This window comes from Chenopodium album, chromosome 4, assembly GCF_948465745.1.
Source record: "Chenopodium album chromosome 4, dcCheAlbu1.1, whole genome shotgun sequence".
Lineage (NCBI taxonomy): Eukaryota > Viridiplantae > Streptophyta > Magnoliopsida > Caryophyllales > Amaranthaceae > Chenopodium > Chenopodium album.
In genome coordinates, this window is record NC_137837.1 from 470,933 (window position 1) to 496,495 (window position 25,563).

Genomic DNA, 25,563 nt, shown 5'->3' on the forward strand with positions numbered 1-25,563 from the left:
TTGTATTTTGTGTTCTTAAACTACTGGTTGATTCATCTCATTAAGGGTCTGTTCTCATTGACTGAACTCAGCTGAACTGAACTGAACTGGGCTAAACTAAACTGAACTGAAATGAATATTTTATAAGAGAGGGAAATTAGGAGCTGAACTGAACTGAACTGAACTGAATTTCAACGTAAGAGAACAGGCCCTAAGTATCTTCAAATATCACTTTTATATCAATAATTTTTTTCGAAGCATCTCAGCACAATTAATTGAGAATGTTACGGAGTAATAATTAGTGTGCCCTAGTTATCGTGTATAAAGTTATTTAATGGATAAACCACTTACCTTTTTAAGAATATGTGACAATAGACACGAGGATAACATGTTCTTGTATACATATACAGTAATAGGCTAAGGACTATGATTGAGGCTAAACATTATCATTCATGAAAAAAGCACAACATGAAACGAGGCATGCATTGCACGACACATGATGATGCTGTCAAACTTTTGCATGCATTATATCGTGTATATCAAGCTTATTTTTCACATATAGTATGAGGGCATGTTCCTTACGTTGAAATTCAGTTCAGTTTAGTTCAGTTCAGCTCAGCTCAACTCCTAATTTCCTTCTCTTATAAAATATTCAGTTCAGTTCAGCTGAGTTCAGTCAATAAAAACAGGCCCTGAGTCTACTTTTCCAATAGTTTACATCCATATCGAATTTGACCACCTAATACTATATATAATTTAAGGAGATTTCATCCCCTTTAAGCTGATTCTACCTCCTTTTTAGCTTAGTATTTATTAAAGACGTTGATGTTATAATACAACCATTAATGTGATATAAACTCAACCATCAATATCACCAAAAAATTGCTATACCAATCTGATTAATAAATCAAAGCCATTCACCAATCAACATATAATAAAAGCACACACCAACCAAAACTTGTGTAGTAGAATAATTTGCAAACTTTTAGATTATAAACAACACAATTACATTGATTCTAAATAATTTGTGTACTATTACTCCATATTTTACAAAAGACATTACTTCACTAGTACTTGTAAGAGTGATATAAACAAAACAAAAAGGTGGTGGCGAGTATACTAGTACTTGTAAGAGCAACAACAACTATCAAAGTAGCTACAAATACCATAAATAATACGGCGGGTTTGACCCGTAAAAATTATGTGAAAAGAGGATTGAAATGTTAGGGACCAAATATTATTGTTGAATGTTGATGATAAACTTCCTTCGTTTTCTCTTCTGGTAGTAGTTGAAGAGTAGAGGAAGATTATTTATTAACATCTCATTAATTAAAATACCTTATATTCCTCCTACTTTCTCTCTCTTACCACTAGTTTAATTAATTTTACGCATTCATTAATCATACTACAACTCTACTCTACTAGAAATAGTATACTACTGTATTCAAAATTTTGCATTCAAATAGCAAGCCTAATTTCACACTTTTTTCTTCCTCCAAAGTCCAACCCCCACCATTTTTTTTTCACAAAAATTATAAAAAAAAGTCAAGAATTATGGTAAAAATACTGATGTAATTGTAAGGTGGGTGATCCCCAGCTGTGATAATATCTTCAGTTATGCATTGCTACCCCTTTTTTATGGGGTTGTAGTTGATTTAAGAGAGAGAAAGTTCAGTTTTTTGAAACCCTCTTTCTTCTTGTTTGCATCTGTAGTGAAATTCAGGGGAAAATAAAAGTTGGGTTGGTTTATTTGAGGTTCAATTGTTTGTCTTTGTTACCTGGGGTTGGATCAGATTTGTACTTTGAAGCTTATATTATACTCGATCTGTTATTATTTTTCTGGGATTTTATTTTTGGTAAAAAAAGATAGCAAATTTATTGTTTTTAGAGATTTTATGAAATTTGTGCTCCTGGATTCTGGATATGGAACGAGGTGCTGAAGAATCGCCAAATGCTCCGAGGGGTTTTCGTCTTCAAGCTCCCCTGGTAAACTCTTTTTTTTTTTTTTAAGAAATATTTATATATTTAATCATCAGCAATTTTGTAGATTTTATTTTGCTGAATTGTGTGGAATTTTGTTGGATAAATTTTGTGGAATTTGATGGCTTTATGTGTTGATAAATGGTTAGAAAAGGTTACCCTTTTATCTAGGTAGCTTATTTTTTGGGGTTGAGGACTTAGGTTCTGCAATTTTTGAAGGATTGTTACTCTTTTTAGATTTCCTTTATTGCTCAAAAATACATAGGTACTTGCAAGTTACTGGATATTTTTCTCGGTGTTAATATATACATATTTTTTTTTTCCTTTTACTATTCTTGAGGGTGTATGATAAGGGAGGGAATTGGTGCTTGAATGCTGAAATAATTTATACTTGATGTACCTTTATTTGTTTAAATTCGAGTTCGTTCTCCAAGGTGTACAATTTAGCTTGCATGCTTCCACCACACCCCCTCTGGTGAAAAGCTCCGTTTCTTATTCCCTCAATCGATCCCTTGGGCCTCCTTGGCTCTACCTTGACATACCCGTGCTACACACATCTGTACCACTAGCGCCTTAAATGGACATGATGGAAAACTTAGAAATGCTTGGTAAAACTTTGTAGGATGCTTCTAAGTTGACACTTCCAAAGAATTTGAGTAGCAAAGGACTATTACTCTACAAGTCCACATTAGGAATGTCGTACATAATTCATTGTATGAAATATTGGATGACTATCAAGCTATGAGAGTATGAGAGTGTAACATTTAGGGGTACCAAGAATAATGAATTGGGTCGTGTTACACGACTGTGATGATTTTTGTCTCTTTTAATCTTTCTTCTTCATACAAAACTTCTTGATTTTGATGCTAATTCAGTGAACCACAGTATCACATTTTATTGTGAGAGTTAAACATGCTCACTAGGACCAAGTTAAATCCTAGTTTTCCTGTTTGGTAATTTTGATATAGACCCAAGATTTTAAAGTGGAAGATGCTAAGCGAAGTTAGAATTTGTGTGACATGATTTTTGAAATGACGACTCCTACTTTAACACCTACAACAAAACTTCTACTGCTGATTATAACTGTCTACACTAGTGGATACTCCTAAATATAAATTGCCAAACAAGGCCATAAAAATCGAAGCAAATTCAGAGAGTACTATCAACTTCGAACAATAGGGGCAGCTATCGCACTAATTGATGCTAGAATATCTCCTGGTATGATTCGCACACATCTCTGTGGAGTCAGTTTGAGGAAGTATAGTGAAATTTTCCTTCATATTTTCTGTACGACTGTACATATAGGCTAAACAGAGATTTTTGTGGCTGGAAAAAGCTGAATGCAAAAGATAAAACTTAAGTTATGGATCTCATTCCCACCTCTCTTGCATAGAACACTCCTCCAACCTGCCCCCACGTTGAAAAAACAGGAGAAGGTCAAATCTGGAGGAAGAATTTGTTCTCCGAGTTTCCCAGTCAATTTCCTGGGAAGCTGTTTTGTGTGCTTTTTTACTATGTCTCAATCCCGAATGCTGAGTCAACCATATTTCTCTATGAATATATGCTTAATCTAATGGCAGTAGAAACCTCCTCCTTCTTGATAGAATTTTGTGAACGAACAGTTGAGTCATTTGACATTAGAGGTTTTTAGAGTCTAAGTAGTTACTTGGAAAAGCAGTGATGGTTGGTGGGGATCGAGGGGGAGGCTAACTGACTGTGCAATTTAGCATGACTTTCATGCAAAGTTGCTGCGAATGCTGCCTAAGCCCTTTATTTAACTTGACTTTATACACATGGGAAAATGAAGCTGGAACGTACTGAGTTTACTGACTATTGACGCATTTGACAGGAACCACTTTGTATTTATCTTAGGTGTGTTTTTTTTCATGCTGTTGCATGCAAGCGTATGATAACCAGCATGGATCACATAATTGTGTCAAAATTAAAGCTGTATCCAGTTTCCAGCTTCCAATCTTCCAGTAGCCTATGTCTGAACTAGTTAAGGGTCCACTTACCTATGACTGATTATCCCAAATCTGTGAAGGCTTCTCTGAAGATATTCAAGGAGCACTTATGACAGTCACTAGCATCAAGCCCAGCAATAATTTTCAAGTTGGCATGCGATTCTTATGCTACTGTAAAAAATCTTAAACTTAATCTACTTCTTTTGTTTTTTTTCAAATACTTACTCCTTGTTGAACCTTCACCTGGCTAGATCTTCATGGTCACTATCAATCTGCAACCATTCCCTTTTGCAGCAATGAATTACTGAGATAGCCCTGTTTTCAAATCTTTAATAGCATTAAACGTTCCACCTGCTACAGTATAATTGTGTCCCATCTGTTTTAATTGGGCATTTGGGCTTTGTGAAGAACCTGAAGTAAACCTTGGCAGTCAGTTGCTAGTATGTAGCTTTCAAAGTTTTTTTCCCTCAGTAATATTATGGGACTAGATATGCTTTGGCTAGATTTCTTAGGTTTTGATTTCAGTGCTCTGTTATGGTGCTTGTGGGCACACGCGCACACCTATCTGTCGCGAGTTTCTTATACCAAGCAAGACCGTGGACAAGTTACGGGCCTTATGGCCGCTTGTAAGGTATTGGTGCACTATCCAAATCAATCACAACTAATTTGTTATTTTTTTTTCGCTAAAATGCCTCATCCATCGGTAGAAATCTTAGCATTAAGTTTTATATGGTTGATTTAACAGATATTGAGAAGTTAATGAAGTGTTCTACCAATGAGAAAGCATACCAAGTGCTAAATTATTCCAATAAAATTACTTTCTCATATTTCATTATTGTCAATTGCTAATAGTTTAAAATGTTTGATGTGCTAATTTCTTATAGTTAGGAAATAGATGCCTTATAAAACTGCTGTCATTTAATTCAATTTTTTCTCTTGGATTCTCATTTGTGAACAAATTTCCCAGGTTGATTCTGTATCATGCTACTGCAAGGTAGATGCAAGTTTAAAAACGGTTGTCGGTGCAAGAAGATTTGTTCCTGGATCAAAGATCTGTATCCAGCCAGATATAAATCCTCGTGCCCATAAGACAAAAAACTCTCGCAGGGAGAGGACCCGTATTCAGCCACCTCTCTTGCCTGGCCTTCCTGATGACCTTGCCATTGCTTGTCTTATCCGAGTCCCCCGAGTAGAACACCGAAAGCTCCGTCTAGTTTGCAAAAGATGGCACCGACTCCTATCTGGAAACTACTACTATTCTCTCAGAAAAAACCTGGGTATGGCAGAAGAGTGGGTATATGTCATGAAGAGGGACCGTGATGGAAAGATCTCATGGCATGCTTTTGATCCTACTTATCAGGTCTGGCTACCTCTTCCGCCTGTTCCTGTAGAGTATTCTGAAGCCAGAGGGTTTGGATGTGCTGTTCTAAGCGGTTGCCACCTGTACTTATTTGGAGGTGAAGATCCGCTCAGGGGTTCCATGAGACGTGTTGTCTTTTATAGCGCAAGGACAAATAAATGGCACCCAGCACCAAGCATGCTTCGGAGGCGCCATTGCTTTGGTTCTTGTGTAATTGACAACTGCCTTTATGTGGCTGGTGGTGAATGTGAAGGAATCCAGCGAGCTCTCCGTTCAGCAGAGGTGTATGACCCAAATAGAAACAGGTGGACTTCCATCACAGATATGAGCACAGGGATGGTCCCTTTCATCGGGGTGGTGTACAATGGAAAGTGGTACTTAAAAGGACTAGGCTCTCATCGTCAGGTCATGAGTGAATCCTATGATCCTGGGAATAGCTGCTGGAACCCTGTGAATGATGGGATGGTTTCAAGTTGGAGAAATCCGAGCACCACCATGAATGGCCAGCTTTATTCTATAGATTGTAGGGATGGATGCAAGCTTAGAGTGTATGACGAGGCAGCTGATTCATGGATCAAATTTATAGACAGTAAACTCCACCTTGGAAGTTCTCGGGCTTTAGAGGCTGCTGCACTCGTTCCCCTTAATGGTAAGCTTTGCATTATCCGAAATAACATGAGTATCAGTATGGTTGATGTCTCAAGCCCTGATAAACATGTGGAGAGTAATCCTCATCTGTGGGAAAATGTTGGTGGGAAAGGTCATTTTAGGACGATGGTCACTAATATATTGTCGAGCATAGCAGGCCGCAGTGGTTTAAAAAGTCATATTGTGCATTGCCAGGTGCTTCAAGCATGAGAATGTATGGATGACTTGCATACCTTGCTTCTGGTATTAGAGTTCATCCACTTAATGGTCTTACAGATTCTATTGTCAAATTCATTTGAGGTTCTTTCAGTTTAAGAACCCAATTTTTTTGCTGCTCATCCTATCAGAAGGGCTGTTTCATTGCTTTTGTCTTCTGTGAGACTGTGACATATAGCTTACCTTCACATTGTATATTTTGTTCCAAATTGTGAAGAGAATTTTTGCAACCGGCCATATTCGAAGAAAGCAGAACAGCACCCCCAAAAGTAAGCAAAAGCTCGCCCTTTTCCAGCTAGTGTTTCATGTCTTCCTCTGTGGCGTATTGATTTTGCAGCTCATGGCATTATCAGTTTCTATTTGTTGAGGTAGTTACTGTATTAAATTGGATATGTAAATCCTGTAGGCTGAAATCTGCAGTTGTTTGCAGAATTCTTAGACTTTTGGTCTTTGTAGTAGTAGTACATTAAAAACCAAACAAAAAATTCATGCAGTGATTCTGCAGATGCTTTTGTGAATATCATGTCGAATTGCTCAAAACTGGTCTCTTCTTTGAATCTTTGTCATGATAAATAATACATGCATGGTCTATATACTTCCAATCCTCGTACCTTTAGTACTCCTATCATGAAAAATGAGGTATATGCAGTCGCAGATGCAAGAAGTTCGATTTTTGTTCCCAAAGTTTGTTCAGGACAGTGCATCTTGTATGAGATACAATGGCTAGTTTAATTGCAAAGATAATCGACAGTATGTTACTCTTTTCGTCTCGAAATTATATCGAGTTTATTTATATACAACCTTACCTCTACAGCAGTTGAGAAGCTGTTTTGCAATGACAGATGATTTAACCAAAGCACAAACATATCAATGGAAAATATAGATTAAAAACAAAGTTAAATAATTTCTTATTACATTTAACAGAGTACAGTAAGATTACTCATGCAGGAAATAGAAAGATTGAAGATGAAAGGATTCAAAGGGAGTTGAACAAGTTGACCCAGAATGATCTTGACTTAATAATTGATGCAGAGGAAGCTTCCTTTTTCATACAAGAGGGTATAGCCTCAAATTGTTGAGCAGGAAACTTCTGACTGAAAGCTCCAACATAGAATTCAACCATACCTGTGTCCGTATCCATTTCCATACCCGAAACCGGAACCCATATGAAGAGCTTCTTGGCCTGAATTCCAGAAACATGGGACACTTTACCATAACTGAGCTTCCCCTTGATGACCTTGTTATAGTACACGAGCTGTTCGTCGAGGAATTCGACATAACAAGGGTGTTCCATGTTTACAGTAAAGCTTCCATCTTGATTAGAGAGGGTGTATGACTTGACTCCATTTGGAATGATGCCTTTTGGAAGGTTGAATTCTGGGAGGATGTCATGGATGTCTTGTGAACCGTTGATTGGGTTGGATGGATGGTCAGGATTAGAGATGCAGAGGGAGGAGAGAGAAAGGATGATGAGGAGAGAGATTGAAGGGAGAAGACGCCATGAAAGAGCAGCCATGAATACAGAGATTAAAGAGGTATGAAATTATGCAACAAGTGGTGTTGACTAGTAGACACAGGGCTTGCTTATACGCTATGTTAAGGTAGATGAAGTTTTGGTGTCAATAATCTTGGGTACAATGATTCACTACCCTCCAATATAAAATTATCTTATTTGTGACATCAATCGGTTTTTATTTTTCCAACGAGTGCTTAGATCAACTGGTAATGGAAGTTGTTCTAGTTTAAGTGTTTAACCCAAGTATCAAGTATTTGAAAAAGCATATCAAGTTGTTAGGAATACAAGGAAGATATGATATATTTTCCATATAGATTTTATGATATTATATTTAGGATTTTAATATATCTTAGTGATATTGTAATATGGTAATTTGATATTTCCTAGGATTATGAAAGTTTATATGATAAGAGTTTTATATTGGGTAGGTTTTGTTTTATAGGTTACAAACTTACAATCTATACTATATACTAAAGTAATCACCTATACTAAAGTAATCACCAGAGTTATCCCTTAAGTACACATGTCACATTCACAACAAAAATTTTCCCGCCCAAATATTTTTTAGCTTTTTTTTTTAAATTTCTTTTTTCCCTTAAAAAATAAATTGATAAAAAAAATTTAATGAAAAAAAACTTACAATAATTTATAAAATATTTTAAATAATGTATCTAACATGAGAATTTTAAGGATAGACATGATATGAATTCAAATTCAAAAATAAAAAATGTTACATATAAGCCATTTCATTTAAACTAACTCCATTTTAATTGAATTTTATTAATTAATTTATTTATTTTTATTTTCAAGTCTTATTATTATAAATCCGTGCATTTGCACGGGGATAAAACTAGTTATTACTATAATAGCCACAATTATCAATATAATTCAAGTTATTCTCTCATAAATATTTTACAGTTTTTCTCGCGATAGAGGTTTGACACACTTTAAGCTTGATTAGTTAGAGTCTAGTATGCTCTAAATCACCGGATATAGGATACACTTGCATACAAAAAAATCGCTTTATAATATGATCATTTGGGTCTTTGGGATATTAATACAATAATTAATCAATTAATGACATGCATATAATACAACCTTATAATGCATTATCTAAAGTCGCTTTAAGAAGTGGGCAAATGGTTTCATATGCAATTTTCTTTAATAAGCAAATTATTAAATGTACATAAAAGCACATGCACAGAAAACCCGATCAATAGACCCTTCAAGAAGAAGTTGACACTCTGTTCATTCAATAACACAATTTAGCATTTCATCAACTTGAGTTGGAAGCCATTGCACCTAGCCATCAAGGAAAATAAGTTTCAAATTACAACTTTAAATCATTGGAATACCTGATGTTGAAGAGTGAAGAAGGACGATTTTGAATTGGTATGCTGATTTGCTTCGATTTTTCAATTTCAATTGATTTCTTTTTCAAAAGTATTAAATGCAGTACAAAATAACCTAAATGCAGGAATTATTTATTTATATGAAAATAATAAAAGACTAAAATACCCTTATTCAATTTTTAGAACTCAATATATCATTTTAACTTGAACGTAAAATTCAACTTAAAAAATTCTCCATTTCTACGATCTACCTCTGCTAATCCCACGACATTTTGCTAATTCCGAAAATTTTTGCTAATCCCACAAATTTCACATTCATTTTTCCTCCCATCTAAAGTAATTTATATGTGTAATTTTGTTCTTATTGTATAATATTTCGTTCTTTTTTTTCGGGATTAATATTGACCCCCAAAAATCTTATCCGGGGGGTATTGTTGACCCCTGGAAATCTGATCCGGGGGGTATTGTTGACCCCCGGAAATTTTATCCGGGGGTACTGTTGACCCCCGAATATCTTATCCGGGGGGTACCATTGACCCCCGGAATTCTGATCCGGGGGTATCGTTGATCCCTGAAAACACATCCCGACACCCTGACATGTCCTAGAATAGAATTGTATAATATGGAAATTTTATTTTGTTTGATTGTTCATCTATAAATTAGATTTTACGGGAAAAAAACATAATTTTAATACCTCAAACAAATCGTCATAGTGCACTTCATTATTGTCCATCAATTTGTATAGTATTGAATATTACATAGGATAAAAGGTAAAATAACGGTAGGGATGATTATATTGTTAAGAGTGTAAAGAATTAAATAAAAACAAGGGCAAAATTGGAATATAATCATTTTTTAAAAATTAACTTATTCTGCATTTAGGTAAAATTGTTCCTGTATTTAGTACTCCCGTCGAAGTTTTTGTTTTTTTGGGAATTTTCTTATTCAATTGGATATAACGATATAAGGTGGTTATATAGACGTGGGCCCAGGTAAACGGAAAGTTAACTCTGTTAGGATTTGAGGGTGAAATCAAAAGTTGTTGGGGGTTAAATAAAATTTAAAAAGTTGATGGGGTTCATTTTGAAAGTGAAAAAAGTTGGCGGGGGTTATATACAATTTGGCCTAAAATAACCTTAACTGTTCACTCAACACTCGGCCCAAGTGTTTCCCCCTGCGCATACCAATTCAAAATGGGTATTGTACCCGCCACAGGTGGTGGGGCGGTATGGATGTGGATATTGTACCCGCCATGGGTGGTGGGGCGGGGATGGGTATAAGATTTTTAGGCGGGTATGGGTATGGAGGAGGTACCATCATCCGCATCCGACCCGCCCCATTGCCATCCCTACTCCCATTATACACCACTAATTAAAAATTCATCAAGTCAATTACAAAACTCAAAATTGCACAAAAAATATTAATGAATATCCGTGCATCTGCACGGGTCTTAAGCTAGTAATATAATAAAAGACCTGCAAATTCTAGCACTATTATGTGAAGTTAGCAGGATCCACTAAACCTTGAACATGTGACAACATTTTACTAGGGCTGACAAAAAACTAACCCAACCCAAGATGACTGACTAACCAAACTACTTCTACCGAACATGAATTTAACCTGCATGACCAGCACAAACTTGACCAACCACAAACCTGACTTGGATATCCGCTTTAGCAGCACTCCCAGTATCCACATGACCACATGACATAATCAGAGTCATAGACAGATGCTAATCCACCATGAGCAGGTACATTGCTAGTAGCATCATCAGGAGACTAGGAGAGTCATGATTTAAGAACCAGGTAAATATTGATTATAAACCCACAATGACCTGCCATAAAGCACCATACCAAAGGTTGTTGCATACTTTCTGCCATAATTTTTTACACCTGTTGCATGCTGCTTGAAAAGGATCAGCTGGTATGGCACATCGGTGGAACAATTCTATCGGAAGTTTACAATTGAGATTGAAATGCATCCGTTCATTCATTAGTCATTATCTGGCCAGAAGAAAGGTTATGTGGCTGTCTCCGAAAGATAAGTAGTGAAAAGTAACACTGCCTCCTGTAAATGACAAGAGCGATGATCTTCAGGGATTGGAGCAGCAGCTATGGTGTCAAAGCAGGTCAACTGAGTTTCACGTCTTGAATCTTCTCCACTGTCAGATACAAGCAATTTGCTGATCTCTTCTGACATCTTTGAGTAGGCCACTCTAAGGAAAACAATGATTGCTGTTAGTTTCTGGTATTGGGGATATTATAAAAGGAGACAAACATAAACCTGACATAAAGCATTATATTTCGCCTTTCTAATGATCCCCATGTTATTGCTCATCTCATAACTAACAGCCAAAGAATAGAGATAATAACTATGACGGTATATATTACAAAATCCAGAACATAAACAAGTGAACAAAGCTAAACTTGCATACCTTGCGTCTGTGGGTAGTCTGATTCCCAATACTTCTAGAGACTTATTTAAGCAATTGAAGAACTCCCTACAAGCTGCTTCTTTACTCTCAAGAGAATCCTGAAGAGGATGATGATACAATTCCACAATATTAGTTTGAGCAAAAGCCTCGAAGGACTAGATAATCACAGAATTATTCTCCCAATGCAACCACAGAACTACTCCCATATAAATAGTCTTCTGCTTGTGAAATTTACTAACACACATGTTTTGGCCAAAGTTAGTATGGGTTCTCGTTTCTGAATCTCTTTTGTAATAGTCTCGATGCTTGCTCATACAGTGATTGTCTGATAGCTGTATAAACCTTACGACAGTTTATGGTAATAAAGATTTCAACAAACCATCTGTCAGTTTTTAATGCTGGTTGGGCTTCATTTAGGCTAATCAGCTAAGTGCTTGGTTGGCTACAAATTAAAAAGCCATTTTGATTTACTTCAAATAAAATAAGTTTACAATAATCCCGAATACTCCCAGAACTCCGATCACCACCTAATCTGAGCCAGCCTAAAGCCCTAAAAAGCACATTTTGCTACCTTTTTCACCCGCTTGATAGATGGTACTACATGGTGGTAATAAGAATTAAATTAAATGAAAATGCCTGTAGAATGCTAGGCATCTCTTCTTTTTTTACATTGCATTACCATATATTATCATTCTAGAGGATTCTACGGGTGAAAATGGAAAATTGCGAAGAAAAATATATGCTCGGGGATGAAGTGGCATTACCATAGACCTTGGCAGGATAGTTGCCTTGAAATACTATGTATAAATCCATTCCCATTACCATCATCTAGTGCCATCTAGGCGTCTACCAAACCAGTCATACTACTGTCAATCATGAAGATTCACTCTTGTGACAATAAAGGCTTATAGTGGAGCCAAAGTTCTGGTTAGAGCATGTTGAGTGATGATTGGATGAAGTGTATAGCATTAACAAGTAGCAAGAAACAAGCAATTCAAAGGACTAGCTTGGGTATGGTACAATGATACGATAAGAGCAGACAATGCTTGCATTTGACCTATCAATTATCACATAGAAAAAATTATCACTTATTAGTGTCTGTTGCAAGATGAAATGCCTATTGGAGGGTAACGAAATTGACCCTAATGACACATGTGGTGTATCAACAATTCAACACAAGGTTAGGCACAAGCAGAGTCACATAGTTCGCTTTATAATTCGCTTCTTCGGTTGGCAATTCGCCTAAAATGGACCAAAATTAGCCCAAAACCGACCATAAGTCGCTTTTTCCAGTTCGCGGATCGCGGGCAGTTGAGAGAACTATGTGACACTGGGCACAAGCATGCATAGACAGTTTTTTTTAGTGCTATGTCTAAGTGCATTCTGAATGCACATACAGATGTTTTGGAGAAAGATCAAGGGAGTATTTGTTTCCTCAAGTCTTTCTTTGGGCTTGTTGCACATCAAGGTTAGGCTAGTTCAGTGCATGGGGCCTGGGGCCTGAGAGCCACAAAGTCCTTCAACTCATTCTACCCTCATCCTGAGACACCAAGCCCATTAATTTTCTTTCATTTTCCTGAGTTGATCAAACCATTTAGTCTGCAGCAAGCATTCCAGGAGCACATAAAATAATTCTGGAATCTACAAGACATGGATCACAAGAATTGCCAATCCAACTTTGGTATTGGGGGTTTCAACCCCTGCAGGCAGTTCATGCTTCACAGACATTGGAAAGCTATACAACAGAGGAATAATGAGTTTTTTTTTTTAAAAAAAAAATTTAACCCACCAGCTGCCCCACTACAGCTTAAATTAAGAAGCTAAGTGTAACCAAAGCTGAAACACTATCAGATACTATCATATTATTTCATTTTGTCAATAGCAAACAACAAAGGAAATTTTGACTTTTACCACCAAAAAAAATCAAAAAAATGTTTTTTACCACCAAAACTTCTAAAACTATTATTTTACCACCAAAAAAAATTCTAAAAATTGTTTTTTACCACCTAACGTCAAGAAAACCGTTAAATCTAACGGTTTTAAAAAATTTCTTCGAATTTCGTGCGCAAAACATGCTCTTCACAGTTTTAGAAAGCCATTTTGGCCCTACGGATCCAATTTGAGGTCAGAATTGACAAAAAATGATCAAAAATGTTTTGTTTTGCGTATTCACACAAATCGAGATAAATGAGGCATTTTTTTATCATTTTTTGTCAATTTTAACTTCAAATTGGATCCGTAGGGCCAAAATGCCCCCCCAAAACCTTTAAAGAGCATGTGCTTGACACGAAATTCAAAGAATTTTAAATATTCCGTTAGGTTTTTGACGACAGGTGGTAAAAACAATTTTTAATTTTTTATTTGGTGGTAAAATAAAAGTTTTAGAAGTTTTGATGGTAAAAAACATTTTTTTTGGTGGTAAAAGTCAAAATATCCAACAAATAACGTCCATATAAACAAAAAACAGAATATCAGATACTTTTGCTGGAAAAGCAGCTAAAGCAGCTACCACTTAAGCAGTAACTGCACATGATTCAGCCGCCTAAGCAATAAGTTCACATTACTTTGACAGCTTTATCATGTGAAGCTGCTTATCGAGGCATTAGGTCAAGCTCAAAATGTAATCCAGCCACAATGTGGTAAAGTTGAATATAATTACCAATTTGTTTATATCATCTTGATCACCATGAAGAGAGCTCCTCAACAGATAAAATGAGATATAGATTCCAGCTCCCAAGTCCCAGTCTTCTATCTCTGACTTATAATCCTCCATTGACGTTGCCAACATACAAATCTCTGAGTCTTTGGCTGCATTTACATAAGACCACTAACATTATTGACTTGAGTATTGGCAAGAGCGTTGTAGGCTCCAAATTAGTCAACTAGAACACTTTTGACAAGCAAACAGAAAAGGCAGTACAGCAATGATTCATGGGAAAGATTACCCAAAAACCATCAAATTAAACACATTCACATAATCACTTCAGTTATAACTTCAAAATTTTCGATTTCGTAGTAAGATGGTGCAATATCACCAATATATACATTCTTAGCAAATACAATGGTAAGACCAAAGGGGATTCTAACTTTAAATATCAAAAGATGAAGCAGAAATAAGAGCTGAAAATGCAGAGGGGAATATTCAATGTTGTATCAACTTAGAAATAAGAGCCGAAGATGCACAGGGCCATAGGTATAATTTCAAGCCTAAGATTCACTGTGCCTTCTGGTAATGTCATACTTCATATAAAATAAGCTAAATTGAGTGGAAAGAGGAAATTTTTATTACTCGTATAAATATTGTTTGAAATGTCATGAGTAGTGCTGCATACAATGTTTTCTTATATCTTTTCTCGATAAACTCTTTATACAGAATATCACTCTATTTAGGCAGCAATATAAATTCACCTGTTTTTTTTAGATAAGGCAATAAAGGCGCAGTCATACTAAGCTAAAAAGAGAGGCAATACTTTATCTTGAATAGCCAATCAAACTGACTAATTTATTAACCAGGAAAATATACAATGAAATAATAACTCAAATACTCTGTCCCAAATTAACAAAATTTACTTTCCACGGTTTTTGAGAAGGTAAAAGTTATTGGGTTTGAAATTGTTGATATCAGAAACTACCTGTTCAGACAAACCAAACAAGATCCCACTTGAGAGCATGTCTAGTCCCCCAAGTTTTGACCATTTGCAGAATGTTTTCAAGAGCTAGAAAATGTTGACCCTTGGAACCCACCCACACCCAGCCTATTGCTTTGTCAAGACTCACCCACCAAGACTTGTTTCAGGAGCTGCCAAGTAAACCTTAACCACTTGAATTTTGGACTGATATCTATCTCATCATGTCTTAGGGCAGCTGGTTGTCTTGAATAGCTTTTATAGGTATAGGTACAGGAATTCTAGAAAAAAAATTGTCCAATGTGATACTTCGAGATCAGATATTTCAATTCATAAGACTATATAAGAACCCAAAAAGAGGAAGGGGTTTAAAACAGTCAGCGATATAGTAAGGAATCCAAGATACAGTAATTTCATTAAGCCAGATAATATTTATAAATTTCAAATCACCTACACCAAGAATATTCGTTTATGGGTTGTACCCTGAGAAAGTGAGAAGCTAACGCTCAGTGAAACAGATTGCCTAAGGCACTACAACCCCCACAGGAAAGAGGGAGAAAGAAATCAAATTGAAATATTGAGAAACACAGAAAAGTTTGGTCAAGGATCTAAGAAAAAGGAAAGTGCACTCACACACACAGCGTTGCTACCTGAAAAAGGAAGCAAAGCACCTAATGAGAAGGACTTCTGCACGTAAAGTTGACATTAAATTCGTACAAGGAGTACAAGTAAACCAGGTGCCAGGCAGGGATTTCAGCAGCCACGACTAAACATAAGTCTGACACACAGTAGGGACAGGAATGAACAGACATCAACAGGTGATTACAACCACTTCAAACCTGAGAAATGAGGATACTATTGGCACATTGGAGATTGGCGGGGTGGGGTGTGTGTGTGTGTGTGTGTGAAGGGGGGAGGGGGTGTGGCGCGAATACAAGCCACAGGCCTCCTTATGCTTCCCTATGACCCATACTATTTACAGCAAGAACACAAGGTCCCGAGGGCAGAATCAAGGAAACCAGAATAGATAATTTCCATCGCTTGTATTTGGGAGAAGTCAATTCCTCCCTGTTTCCCACTGATATGCGATTTGGAGTAAGAGAGTGGTGACTTACGTCACCAGTAAACAAATTGCACTCATCTTTCATGTATTGAACTAAAGAAGGAACTAAAAAGGTGACACAAAAATAAGAGCAAGAAAGTAAATCAGAAGAACTTTCAATGATCTCTATGACATGCCTAGATTTTTATCATCATCCACAGACCACATTATACTCAATGCTCCAAGAATATTGCCTTTAACATGTCATATCCAAAATGACTCCTACCTTATTAATGCGTTCTTTCACCATATAGCAACACTTACACCATATAACAACTTTGATCTTACAACTTCCTATAGAATTTTCCCTTCAGCTTTTAAGGAGCGCAATGAAGTGCATTCTATTTGAGCCACCCAAATTCAATCCTATGAGCCACATGTTGGACTATATCACCATTTATTTCGAATAATTGGCCCAAGGTACTTAAAGCATATCACTCAGAAGCATTCACCCGGAGTACTAAAGCCATATTAATTCTCTATTTTTAGTATATTACTGAGGTAGCTTGAACCTCAAGATTCTAACCTTTGCCTCCATAGTTCCAATTTACCATTAACTACCATTAACCCCTTTGGCCCTTTCAACCACCAAAATAATACATCCGCAAACAACATACAGAATGGTACCTCATCACGCAAACAACATACAAAAGTAAATTAGGGCTTAATGCAAATCCTTAATGTAGACCAAATATTGTTGAAAAGATTTGTTAACCAATTAATACCAGCCTTAAACAAATATAGCCACTAGGGATGGCAATGGATCCGTATCCGATCCGGATCCGTGGATCCATATCCGTTTTTACGGATATGGATCTTCAAAATCTAGACCCGACGGATCCGGGTCGGATACGGATCCTGTGCTTGAAAACGGATCTGGGTACGGGTCCAAATAAAATACCCGTATCCAGATCCGTTTATCCATTTTTTTAAAAAAAAAATATACTAAAATGTAACTCATCACTCATGTAACATGTAAGCAAGCCCAGCCCACTAACTCTTAGCTCAAGTCAGACCTAACACTCTCATTAATCAATCCCACATTCCCACGGCTCTCCCCAATCCCTAATTCTATCTTCTCTCTTCTGCCCCCTAAACCCCAAAGGCAACTTTCTCTCTCTACACTAAACAAGCAAGTCTAAGAACTGACATCAACTCTCCGGCAACCTTGCCGCCCAATCTCTTCAACATTTCTCGGCGACCGCAACTCCGATATCACACTCCATCAACAAAACTTCTTCTCACCGACGTACTAACATCAAGCCCTCTTTTCTATATCTAATTCTTCACTTCGATTATGTTATGTTCATGTAAAGTAGTGAATTTTTCTGTGGTTGTATCACTCAATACTCATGTCAAGTAATTTTAATAGATCTACTATTTGAGTTGCTTGTTTGACTGATTTCTTGAGTAAATTTTATACTTCGGTTATGTTGTACTTAATTTGTGAATTTTGAGTTGCTTGTTTTTTGTTTTTGTTAATATTACACTCTGGTTAAGTGGTTATGTTGAATTAAATGCATGTGTTTTTTTTATCCTAAAAATTATTCATTATTTTTTGGACAAATTTAGTAAAATATGAAGGATCCGTATAGGATCCGTTTTGGACCCGGATCCGTAGGATCCAACGGATATGGATATGGATCCCTAGTTCTCATACCCGACGGATCCGGATCGGATCTGGATCCAGGTTACAAAAACGGATCTGCATATGGATCTACCTGGATCCGGTCTAGATCCGACCCATTGCCATCTCTAATAGCCACACGCCCACACCACAACAACTGCTTTTCTGAGTTATGATCTCCACCTCCACTTTTACAATTGTAAAGCATGTATGAACATGGTGAAATTAGGGTCAAACACAAGGGACAATTTAGGGGTTAATAGCTTGTTGACATGATGGGGCAAAGCATAGAAGTCTTTCAACTGAAGATGTGCAACACAGGAACTCTTCTGGTGAGGGATTAAAGACGTGGAACTTCCAAAACATGGTAGGTTTATTCATGAAAGAAGTGAAGAAAGCAAGAGCTTAAGATCTGAAGCAGCAAAGGTGAAAAAAAGGAGTTGGAGTATTTATGCTTTGTGAGAGAGGAGCTAAGAGCAAATTAATGAGTTGGGGTTACTTAATATAGTTGTTAATGGAAGGAGACAGTGTGACATGGTACATGGTTCAATTCAATACAGGTATGCAAACAAGGATGAAAGGCACTAGCTGCTAAAAGATAGGAAAATTGTTAAAAACCCCCCTAACTATTCAAGATTTTTCATATTACCTCCTATGAATTTTTTTTCTTTTATTTAACCTCCTCACGTTTTGATCCGTTAGTGAAATCACCCCCTATTTTGCATTTTCTGTTAAAGCCTAACGGTGGGGCCCACTTTTTACTAATTAATCAACTCTTATGAAGCATTATTAGAAATCAACCAAAACTACATCCTCATTAAACATCCACCATGAACCATCATGTACCTTCCTCAACAGCTTAGTAAACTCCAGCCGCCACCACCAACTATGATGTCGCCGCCATCACCACAGCGATCCCATCGTCACCTTCATCATTTCCCAAAATACAACCACATAACACACTCATGCACACCTTCTCTTTCTTCGAACCTACTCCTCCCTCAAAACTCATCCTCAAATCAACTCAAACTCGCAATTTCACACCCAAAAACTTATCCATCTACCTCAATCTATCAACTCCAACAACTCCCACTCAAATTTTCGAACTTCTCAACTTACATTTCTAAATCTAAAGTTCGAAATATTGGCCTGAATTCAGCCGCGTACGTCGAGCTTATTTCAACCATAATTGAGGGTTCGAATTGAACAATTCTTCAAGGATTTGGGCTGAATTTTGGTGCAGCTAGGCTTGTTTCTTGGAATCTGGCCAACTTTTAATCGGGCCTCGAAGAACTTAGCCGGGCCAAGGACGATTTCAACCGCAATCGTTGATGTAGTTGTAGTTGCTGGTGATGTTGAATTGGAAGTAGAAGGTTGCAATTGCGATGATCAAGATGATGATGAGGATGTTAGGGTTTCGTTGTACGTGAGATTGAGGTCATATTTTTATGAAGGGGGGTGGTGCTGTGATGTTTGGTTGGCTAGAGTGAGGGTGTTGGTTAGTGTTTTGATGATGGAGGGTGTGTTTTGATGTGGTGATGATATGAAGGTGAAGAGGATTGAAGATAAAGATGAATTAAGGTGATGATGAAGTTGTTAATAAGAGGATTAAAAGAATAAAGAGGTTAGTATTGTAATTAATTTAGTTTAGTAAATTAATTAAGTTGTTAAGTTGTTAGCTAATGGAATATTGAGAATATTCCGTTAGTTTTGACGGAATTGGGTGATTTGGGGGTGATTTAAGTAACGGAGCGAAACGTGAGGGGGTTAAATAAAAATAATAATTCAAAGGAGGTAATACGAAAAAACTTGAAAAGTTAGTGGGGTTATTTACACTTTTTCCTAAAAGATATGAAAAAATTTGATTTTGATTTATTTGGATCCAATACATCTATTAAGTCCAACTGCAATAACAGCATCACATATTTTAATCTCCTTTGACAGCAATAACAATAATGCTGATTTATCAACCCCAAAACATTATGGTTTGTTAATCTGCTTATTAAACCTATGATGCTCAGAATCAAACACACTATAAATGTTATTTGCCCAGTCTTAAAGAGTGTTTCAACTGATGTGAACAGTATCCAAAATTTGGATTTCAACTTAGCAGCAAAATTTTTCCCTAAAAGGAACATTTTATATTCTTATGAAGCTGGTATGTAAAAGTCAATTAATGCCTTGCAGTCGACAAAGAAATGAGAAAAAACAAACATAATCCCTCAATAACAAAATAATGGAAACATTTATTATTATTTATGAGAAATAAAATATTCATTTTTTGTAATTAATTCATTACAGAGGGAGTAGATGAAAATGATTTACTCATTATTTTACTGTTTTGAAACTAGCAAACCATGTAGGAGATAGGCTCTGTAAAATAAAAGAGAGACAGTGAGGGTTTTATGAGAAAAAGATCAATATTGCTGGCTGTACTTTGAAATTCTTTTTATACTTTATTGTAAAGAAAGTTACATTACAGTTAAAGCACTATAGTTATAGACCATTTCTTCAATAAGATGCCTCTTTTCTCTCTCACTTACTTCCAAAGGGCTCACATCACTCAGGCGACCAAAAGCTCCAACATTTCATTCTCCTTTCTATTAACTTGGTGCTCCAATCTCATATATAGAGTTTTTGAAACCCTAACAAAGTTTATCTCCCTTCCTCTTGCTTTAAGTCTAACCCATATATGGTTCCCAGACTAGGTTATGTTGGTTAGAGAAAGGGGTAATTTGGCTAAGCCTGAGCATCATATCAATTATAACACCAGCATCAAAGAATCCTAATGGCTAAAACAAGAACACAAGCAATAACACAAAACAAAAATAAAAAAAAAATAAGAAATAGACTAAAAACAAGAACAAGAACAAAAACAAGAACAAAAATTAAAAATTAAATAAATGAATAAAACTCCGCCAGGCATCCACAATGATGAGATCATAAGATTTGAACATGAGTTTACCTGACAAGAATAAAGAATGAACAACTGATGTTATGAAGATTGTATGAGCCTTTTGCCAACTGGAACATTTTATGCAGTGCTCTAGAGCCTTAGAAAGATCACCATAATATTGAAAATATACAGCCTGCAATGTATACAGAATATGAACACTAAGAAGAAAAAAGGAGAGTAACAAGAAATGAGATTGGCTGCACTACGGAAAGCACATGCAAATCTTTGAAAATAAAGTACAGTCAAACCATATCACAGAGTTAATATTTACAGAAGCAAGGATAGACCATAATCTTTGATCAACCTCTTTATTGATTGTGTCTGTTCATATGGAAAGTAGTAGAGAAGTGCTTGTATGAGTGAACATGGATAGCTATCAGCCTGCATCAGATTGGGCAAGCCACACGTGTTCAATGGGAAGGAAGCAAGTGAAATGTGTATCTTAATTCACATGTGTCCATGAGTTTGTCCTTTTCTTCTCTTTTCTTTTCGATGTTCTCTTGGGTGGTTAGGCACTTAAGCAATTTAAGGGTATAGAAAAGGACAAAAAGACAAGAAAACCAGCATCTTTGAGCATTCCATGCGTGGTAGATAAGCACTGGTCCAACTCCTAATGGGTTAGACGCTTAGACAATTAGATTTATAACTATAACAGTAAAAAAAAAACTTTTTAATTTGGGAGCTGCATGTAATAGAAAAATCACGAAAAGAAAAGGCATCAAGACAACTCCTTTCCTTAAATGGTACATGGTTAACCTCTTCTTCATTCTCTTTCCCACGTATAATTATAATCTCACAAAGACCTCTAACCTGAGTTAACCACCAACCCCCCCTCCCCCCCAACTACTCAATTTAGATATTAAATTCACACAGGCCCCAAGAACCACTTAACTCCTTGGCTATTTCATCAAAGTCACATCCCACTTTCCAAAATCATTCCAATATTGCTACTTAAACTTACTAGAGTACTCAATTGCCACCGCCAAGGGCCAACAGTAATGACCATTAAAATCCACTGCATCAGGCCCACGACCCACCACTAAATCAAAAAACTATTATGTGGATCCAGCAAGTTAAGGGCCTGCTATGGCCATAAATGCTAACAAGAGGCCTTGGCAATAACCTAAATGACAACTTCCTCAAGCAAGGTGACAGCAAATGGCCAAAAGAAGCACTTGTTTAGAAAAAGACCCTATCAAAAATGATTTAGTCAGATAGATTAATTGCCACAATTTCCAGCCACTTCTACTACCATAGAACCGAATCTCAACCGTATGAAGCCTGTGTGGCTGTGCAAAATATTACTCATATCATTGCTTGTTTACAAGAAAAAAGTTTTATACCAAAACCCTAATTGGAGTTTGAACTCTAAAACTTATATCAGTAATATATGTAGCCTCATAACACAATACTAAACAAGTAATCCTACTCCAAATGAGATTGTTGTAAGGTAATGCACATATTAAGAAGTTATAAGTTATAGAAGTACTGTTCAAAAGTGACAAAAGAAAATACTGCAATAGCTGACAATATATAGTACACTGATATATTAAGTGAGGCATAACACAAAATGGGATAGTGGCTGGAAAGATACTGCAGAATTGAGGAAGTAAATATACCAAAGCCTCATGCAACCATTGTGATGGAACACCCATTTCTTCTATGAATTTGCGCTGCTCTTCTTGAGAACTCCAGGTTTCACAATACTGGAACAAGATTTCCCGAATAACTGTGGAGTGTAGATAAGGAAAGGCTTCACAATAGGGCATGTGTAGGACGACATAGATGGCCCAGTGGCATTTCCCTAGACACAATAGCTGAGAAACATATGCCATGTCAAGAATATAAAGATCACTAGAACTGAAGGCACCAATTGCTTCAAGAATTCCATGTTGATGCCAGATCATATGGTGGTCAAGTGGATCGTTAGTTGATGCAAAAGCACTGAACATAGATTTTAGGCCAGCAAAATTACCATTGTCACTAGCATGAAGCAACATTAGATAATAAGCAAGGTCATACCGCCCCTCTGTCGCAACTTGAACAGTCTCCTCAATTGGTCCCTCATCAATATAAGCTGGAACAGGATATGGAGCCTTTCCTTCAGTAAGGAGATGTTGGTAAGTGTGAAAAACAGCAGGCAAGGCAGTGCCGGGTGGTAATTCATACCACATCAACAACCCCAAAAACCTTTTCCAGTCAATGCTTTTATTAGCCAAAGCACTATGAATGTTACCAGAAAGCAATTCATAAAGTTGTATCCTATCCTTTTCAATGAAGTTAAAGTCCATGCCATTGACTCCCCATAGCTCCAACTGCTGAGCTACATCGGAACGATTCACCATAGACCCACCAGCCTCCCCTAATAAACAGGCCAGCCTCACATCCCCCCTAGAAGCAGCCAATTCTACAGCATCATCTAACTGTCTTCCAGTCAGGTAAAGAAAGATCTGTTGTAAATCATCACCCTCATTCAAGCAGCTCATATCTTCTTGTACCCGATGGTACACACTATCTTGTAGCCAATAACTAAACTCCGCCCTCCGCATCAGAGGGAGTGCTTCAGGGTCAACTTCTGGGCGAGCAGCTTTCCCATCCAGCATCATATCTTCGTCATTGTCCTCTATACCATACACGGCCTTTCCACTAGCCTCCCTTTCAGAGAAAAGAACCTTAATCAGCTCCCATACAATCACTTGGTGCATCAAAGACTGACGAACAGATGCTGACATACCAGGAACGTCAAGTTGCTTCTCGACTACCTCTATATAGTTACGACAGATATCTGACAGAGAAAAACGATCGCATACAACTTTTTGAAGGCTTAAATTAAAGGAACCAACTTCAACTTCAAGAAACCTATGATTCAACGATTTGTGTAATTCTAAGGGTGACTGAAATAGTTGATCAACAGCTTCCTTTTTCACTTCATTTGATTCATCTCTAGTGACCTTGTCGATTGCAACCTTTTCAAGAGTTATTACTGAAGACAATACTCCTTGACGATCATTACTACAGACAGGCACACCACTATGAATAAGGACACCATTCGGTCCCCATCCAACACGAAATGATCGGCCCATAAACAACCCAGCATCAACTATATTTCGTGAATGATAACCAGATACTGGTGTTTCTTGCTCAGGGTCCAATTTGAAACCTTCCGGTTTAACGACCCTCAATGGTGATCTAGTTTGTTGTGCTAATAGAAGAGTCCCAGGAGCATTTACATCAAAACCATTAGACTTGTACTCAAGCAAAGGCACTGGAGTCTTCCTGGGTGGCGGAGGACTTGGTTTAAAATTCACCTTTAACCCTGAATTGTATAATGGAAACTTATCTCGCTGACTCGATTGTTTCTCATGCGACGGATAATCATCATAACTTTCATCCTCATCACCATCACCCGAAAACATCAACATTTTCATCTCTCGCATTCTAGCGGGATCAAGCCCTAGATGAGCAGGAAGCGAATGAGAAAGCTCATATTCATTCTGGCCAATATCAAACCCATTACTATTTAAACCCTCATCCTCACCACCACCACCTCCACCTACACCAACATCGTCATCCATCTCAACATGATCATGACCCGGCTCATCATCCGCGTCATCCATCACAATATCATCCTCATCATCCAAACTCAGCCCAAATCGGCTAAAATGCCGAACCCTAAATTTCCATTCCCCACTCAATGGATCATACGACATAAACTCCGCGCCCTGCTTAACCGAGCTCTCTCTCAACCTATCAACAACCCCACAAAAGCTCCCACCATCGACACCCGATTTCCCAAACTTGAGTATCAAACTAACCACAGCAGGCTTATTCAAACCTTCCCCAACATCAGGCTTAATACTCTCATCCTCATAAACAACAATCTCATTCCTATTAAACTTAACAATCTCAGCCAAATCCAAACCTCTCACATCAGTTTCCCCCAAAAACATCACACTCCCAAACCCAATTCTCCCAACAACAAAATCCCTAATTTTGCTACAATACCCAGGTTTAATCCCCTCTAATGCAGCTAATTCCTTCATTGAAGGCTCAGTATAATAATCAGAACATCGTAAAACTGGTAAAACCCCATTATTTAACACACCCCAAATTGTCTTCCTTTTCTTATATGGTGATGAAATTTGAAATGCAGAACAACAATCAAAAGTGGGTCTTGTTGAGGAAGATTGTATATCACGAAAAATATCAAATTCCATAACTAAAAAAAAGGTAAATAAAAAGAATGAGCAACTCAACTTCAAACCTTTGGCTGCTCGTTGTTGTCGTTGTTGTTGTTGTAGGCGTTTGACAGTCGTCGGACAAAGGAGAAGAAACGGAAATTAGGGGTTTAGAGTGAGAGAGTGTAATGTTGAGCGAAAACGCGAAGCCTGAGTGAGGTTTTTTTGGGGTAAAAAAGAGGGATTATATTTTGTTTTCTTTTAGGCAATGGAGGTAAACTCGGAGGTAAAGTTGGGAATTTATGTGCAATTAAGAGGGTAGAGTTGGTGTAAATTTTTCTATTTATTTAAAAAATGTCATGTGATTTACTACTATAATAACTCACAGTGAGTAACTAGGCATTTCTCATAATTGTAACTCCCTATCCTTTTACAAACTATAAGAAGACTTAGGGTCTGATCATATTTACTAAACCGAGCTTAATTGAACTGAACTGAACTGATTGGAGCTGAATTGAACTGAACTGATTAGAGCTGAACTGAACCGAATTGAATTGAGCTGAAATAAATATTTTATGAGAGAGGGAAATTAAGAGCTGAACTGAACTGATTGGAGCTGAACTGA

General features: G+C 37.0%; 3 protein-coding genes across 4 annotated transcripts; 1 reads left to right on the forward strand and 2 right to left on the reverse strand.

Moving 5' to 3' along the window:
* The first annotated feature begins 1,230 nt into the window (after window positions 1–1,230).
* On the forward strand, window positions 1,231–6,687 carry LOC145628370 (F-box/kelch-repeat protein At1g55270-like). 2 transcript variants are annotated; one of them, XM_081680660.1, is made up of 2 exons: window positions 1,231–1,965; window positions 4,891–6,687. In XM_081680660.1, exons 1-2 carry the CDS (start codon window positions 1,903–1,905, stop codon window positions 6,139–6,141), a joined length of 1,314 nt encoding a protein of 437 aa, XP_081536786.1. In that variant the 5' UTR covers window positions 1,231–1,902; the 3' UTR covers window positions 6,142–6,687. The 2 variants fall into 2 exon arrangements, with proteins under 2 accessions (XP_081536786.1, XP_081536785.1); XM_081680659.1 differs by lacking the exon at window positions 1,231–1,965 and adding an exon at window positions 1,986–4,554.
* A 436-nt stretch (window positions 6,688–7,123) lies between these two features.
* LOC145626191 (uncharacterized protein At5g01610-like) lies at window positions 7,124–7,663 on the reverse strand. Its single transcript, XM_081678621.1, has one exon. The coding sequence runs from the start codon at window positions 7,661–7,663 to the stop codon at window positions 7,124–7,126; it is 540 nt and encodes a 179-aa protein (XP_081534747.1).
* A 2,730-nt stretch (window positions 7,664–10,393) lies between these two features.
* On the reverse strand, window positions 10,394–25,174 carry LOC145628371 (nuclear pore complex protein NUP96-like). The gene is made up of 5 exons (XM_081680661.1): window positions 22,380–25,174; window positions 20,770–20,893; window positions 14,109–14,257; window positions 11,450–11,547; window positions 10,394–11,230 (listed from the first exon to the last, which is right to left on the reverse strand). The coding sequence occupies exons 1-5, from the start codon at window positions 24,975–24,977 to the stop codon at window positions 11,035–11,037; spliced, it is 3,165 nt and encodes a 1,054-aa protein (XP_081536787.1). The 5' UTR covers window positions 24,978–25,174; the 3' UTR covers window positions 10,394–11,034.
* Window positions 25,175–25,563: the final 389 nt, after the last annotated feature.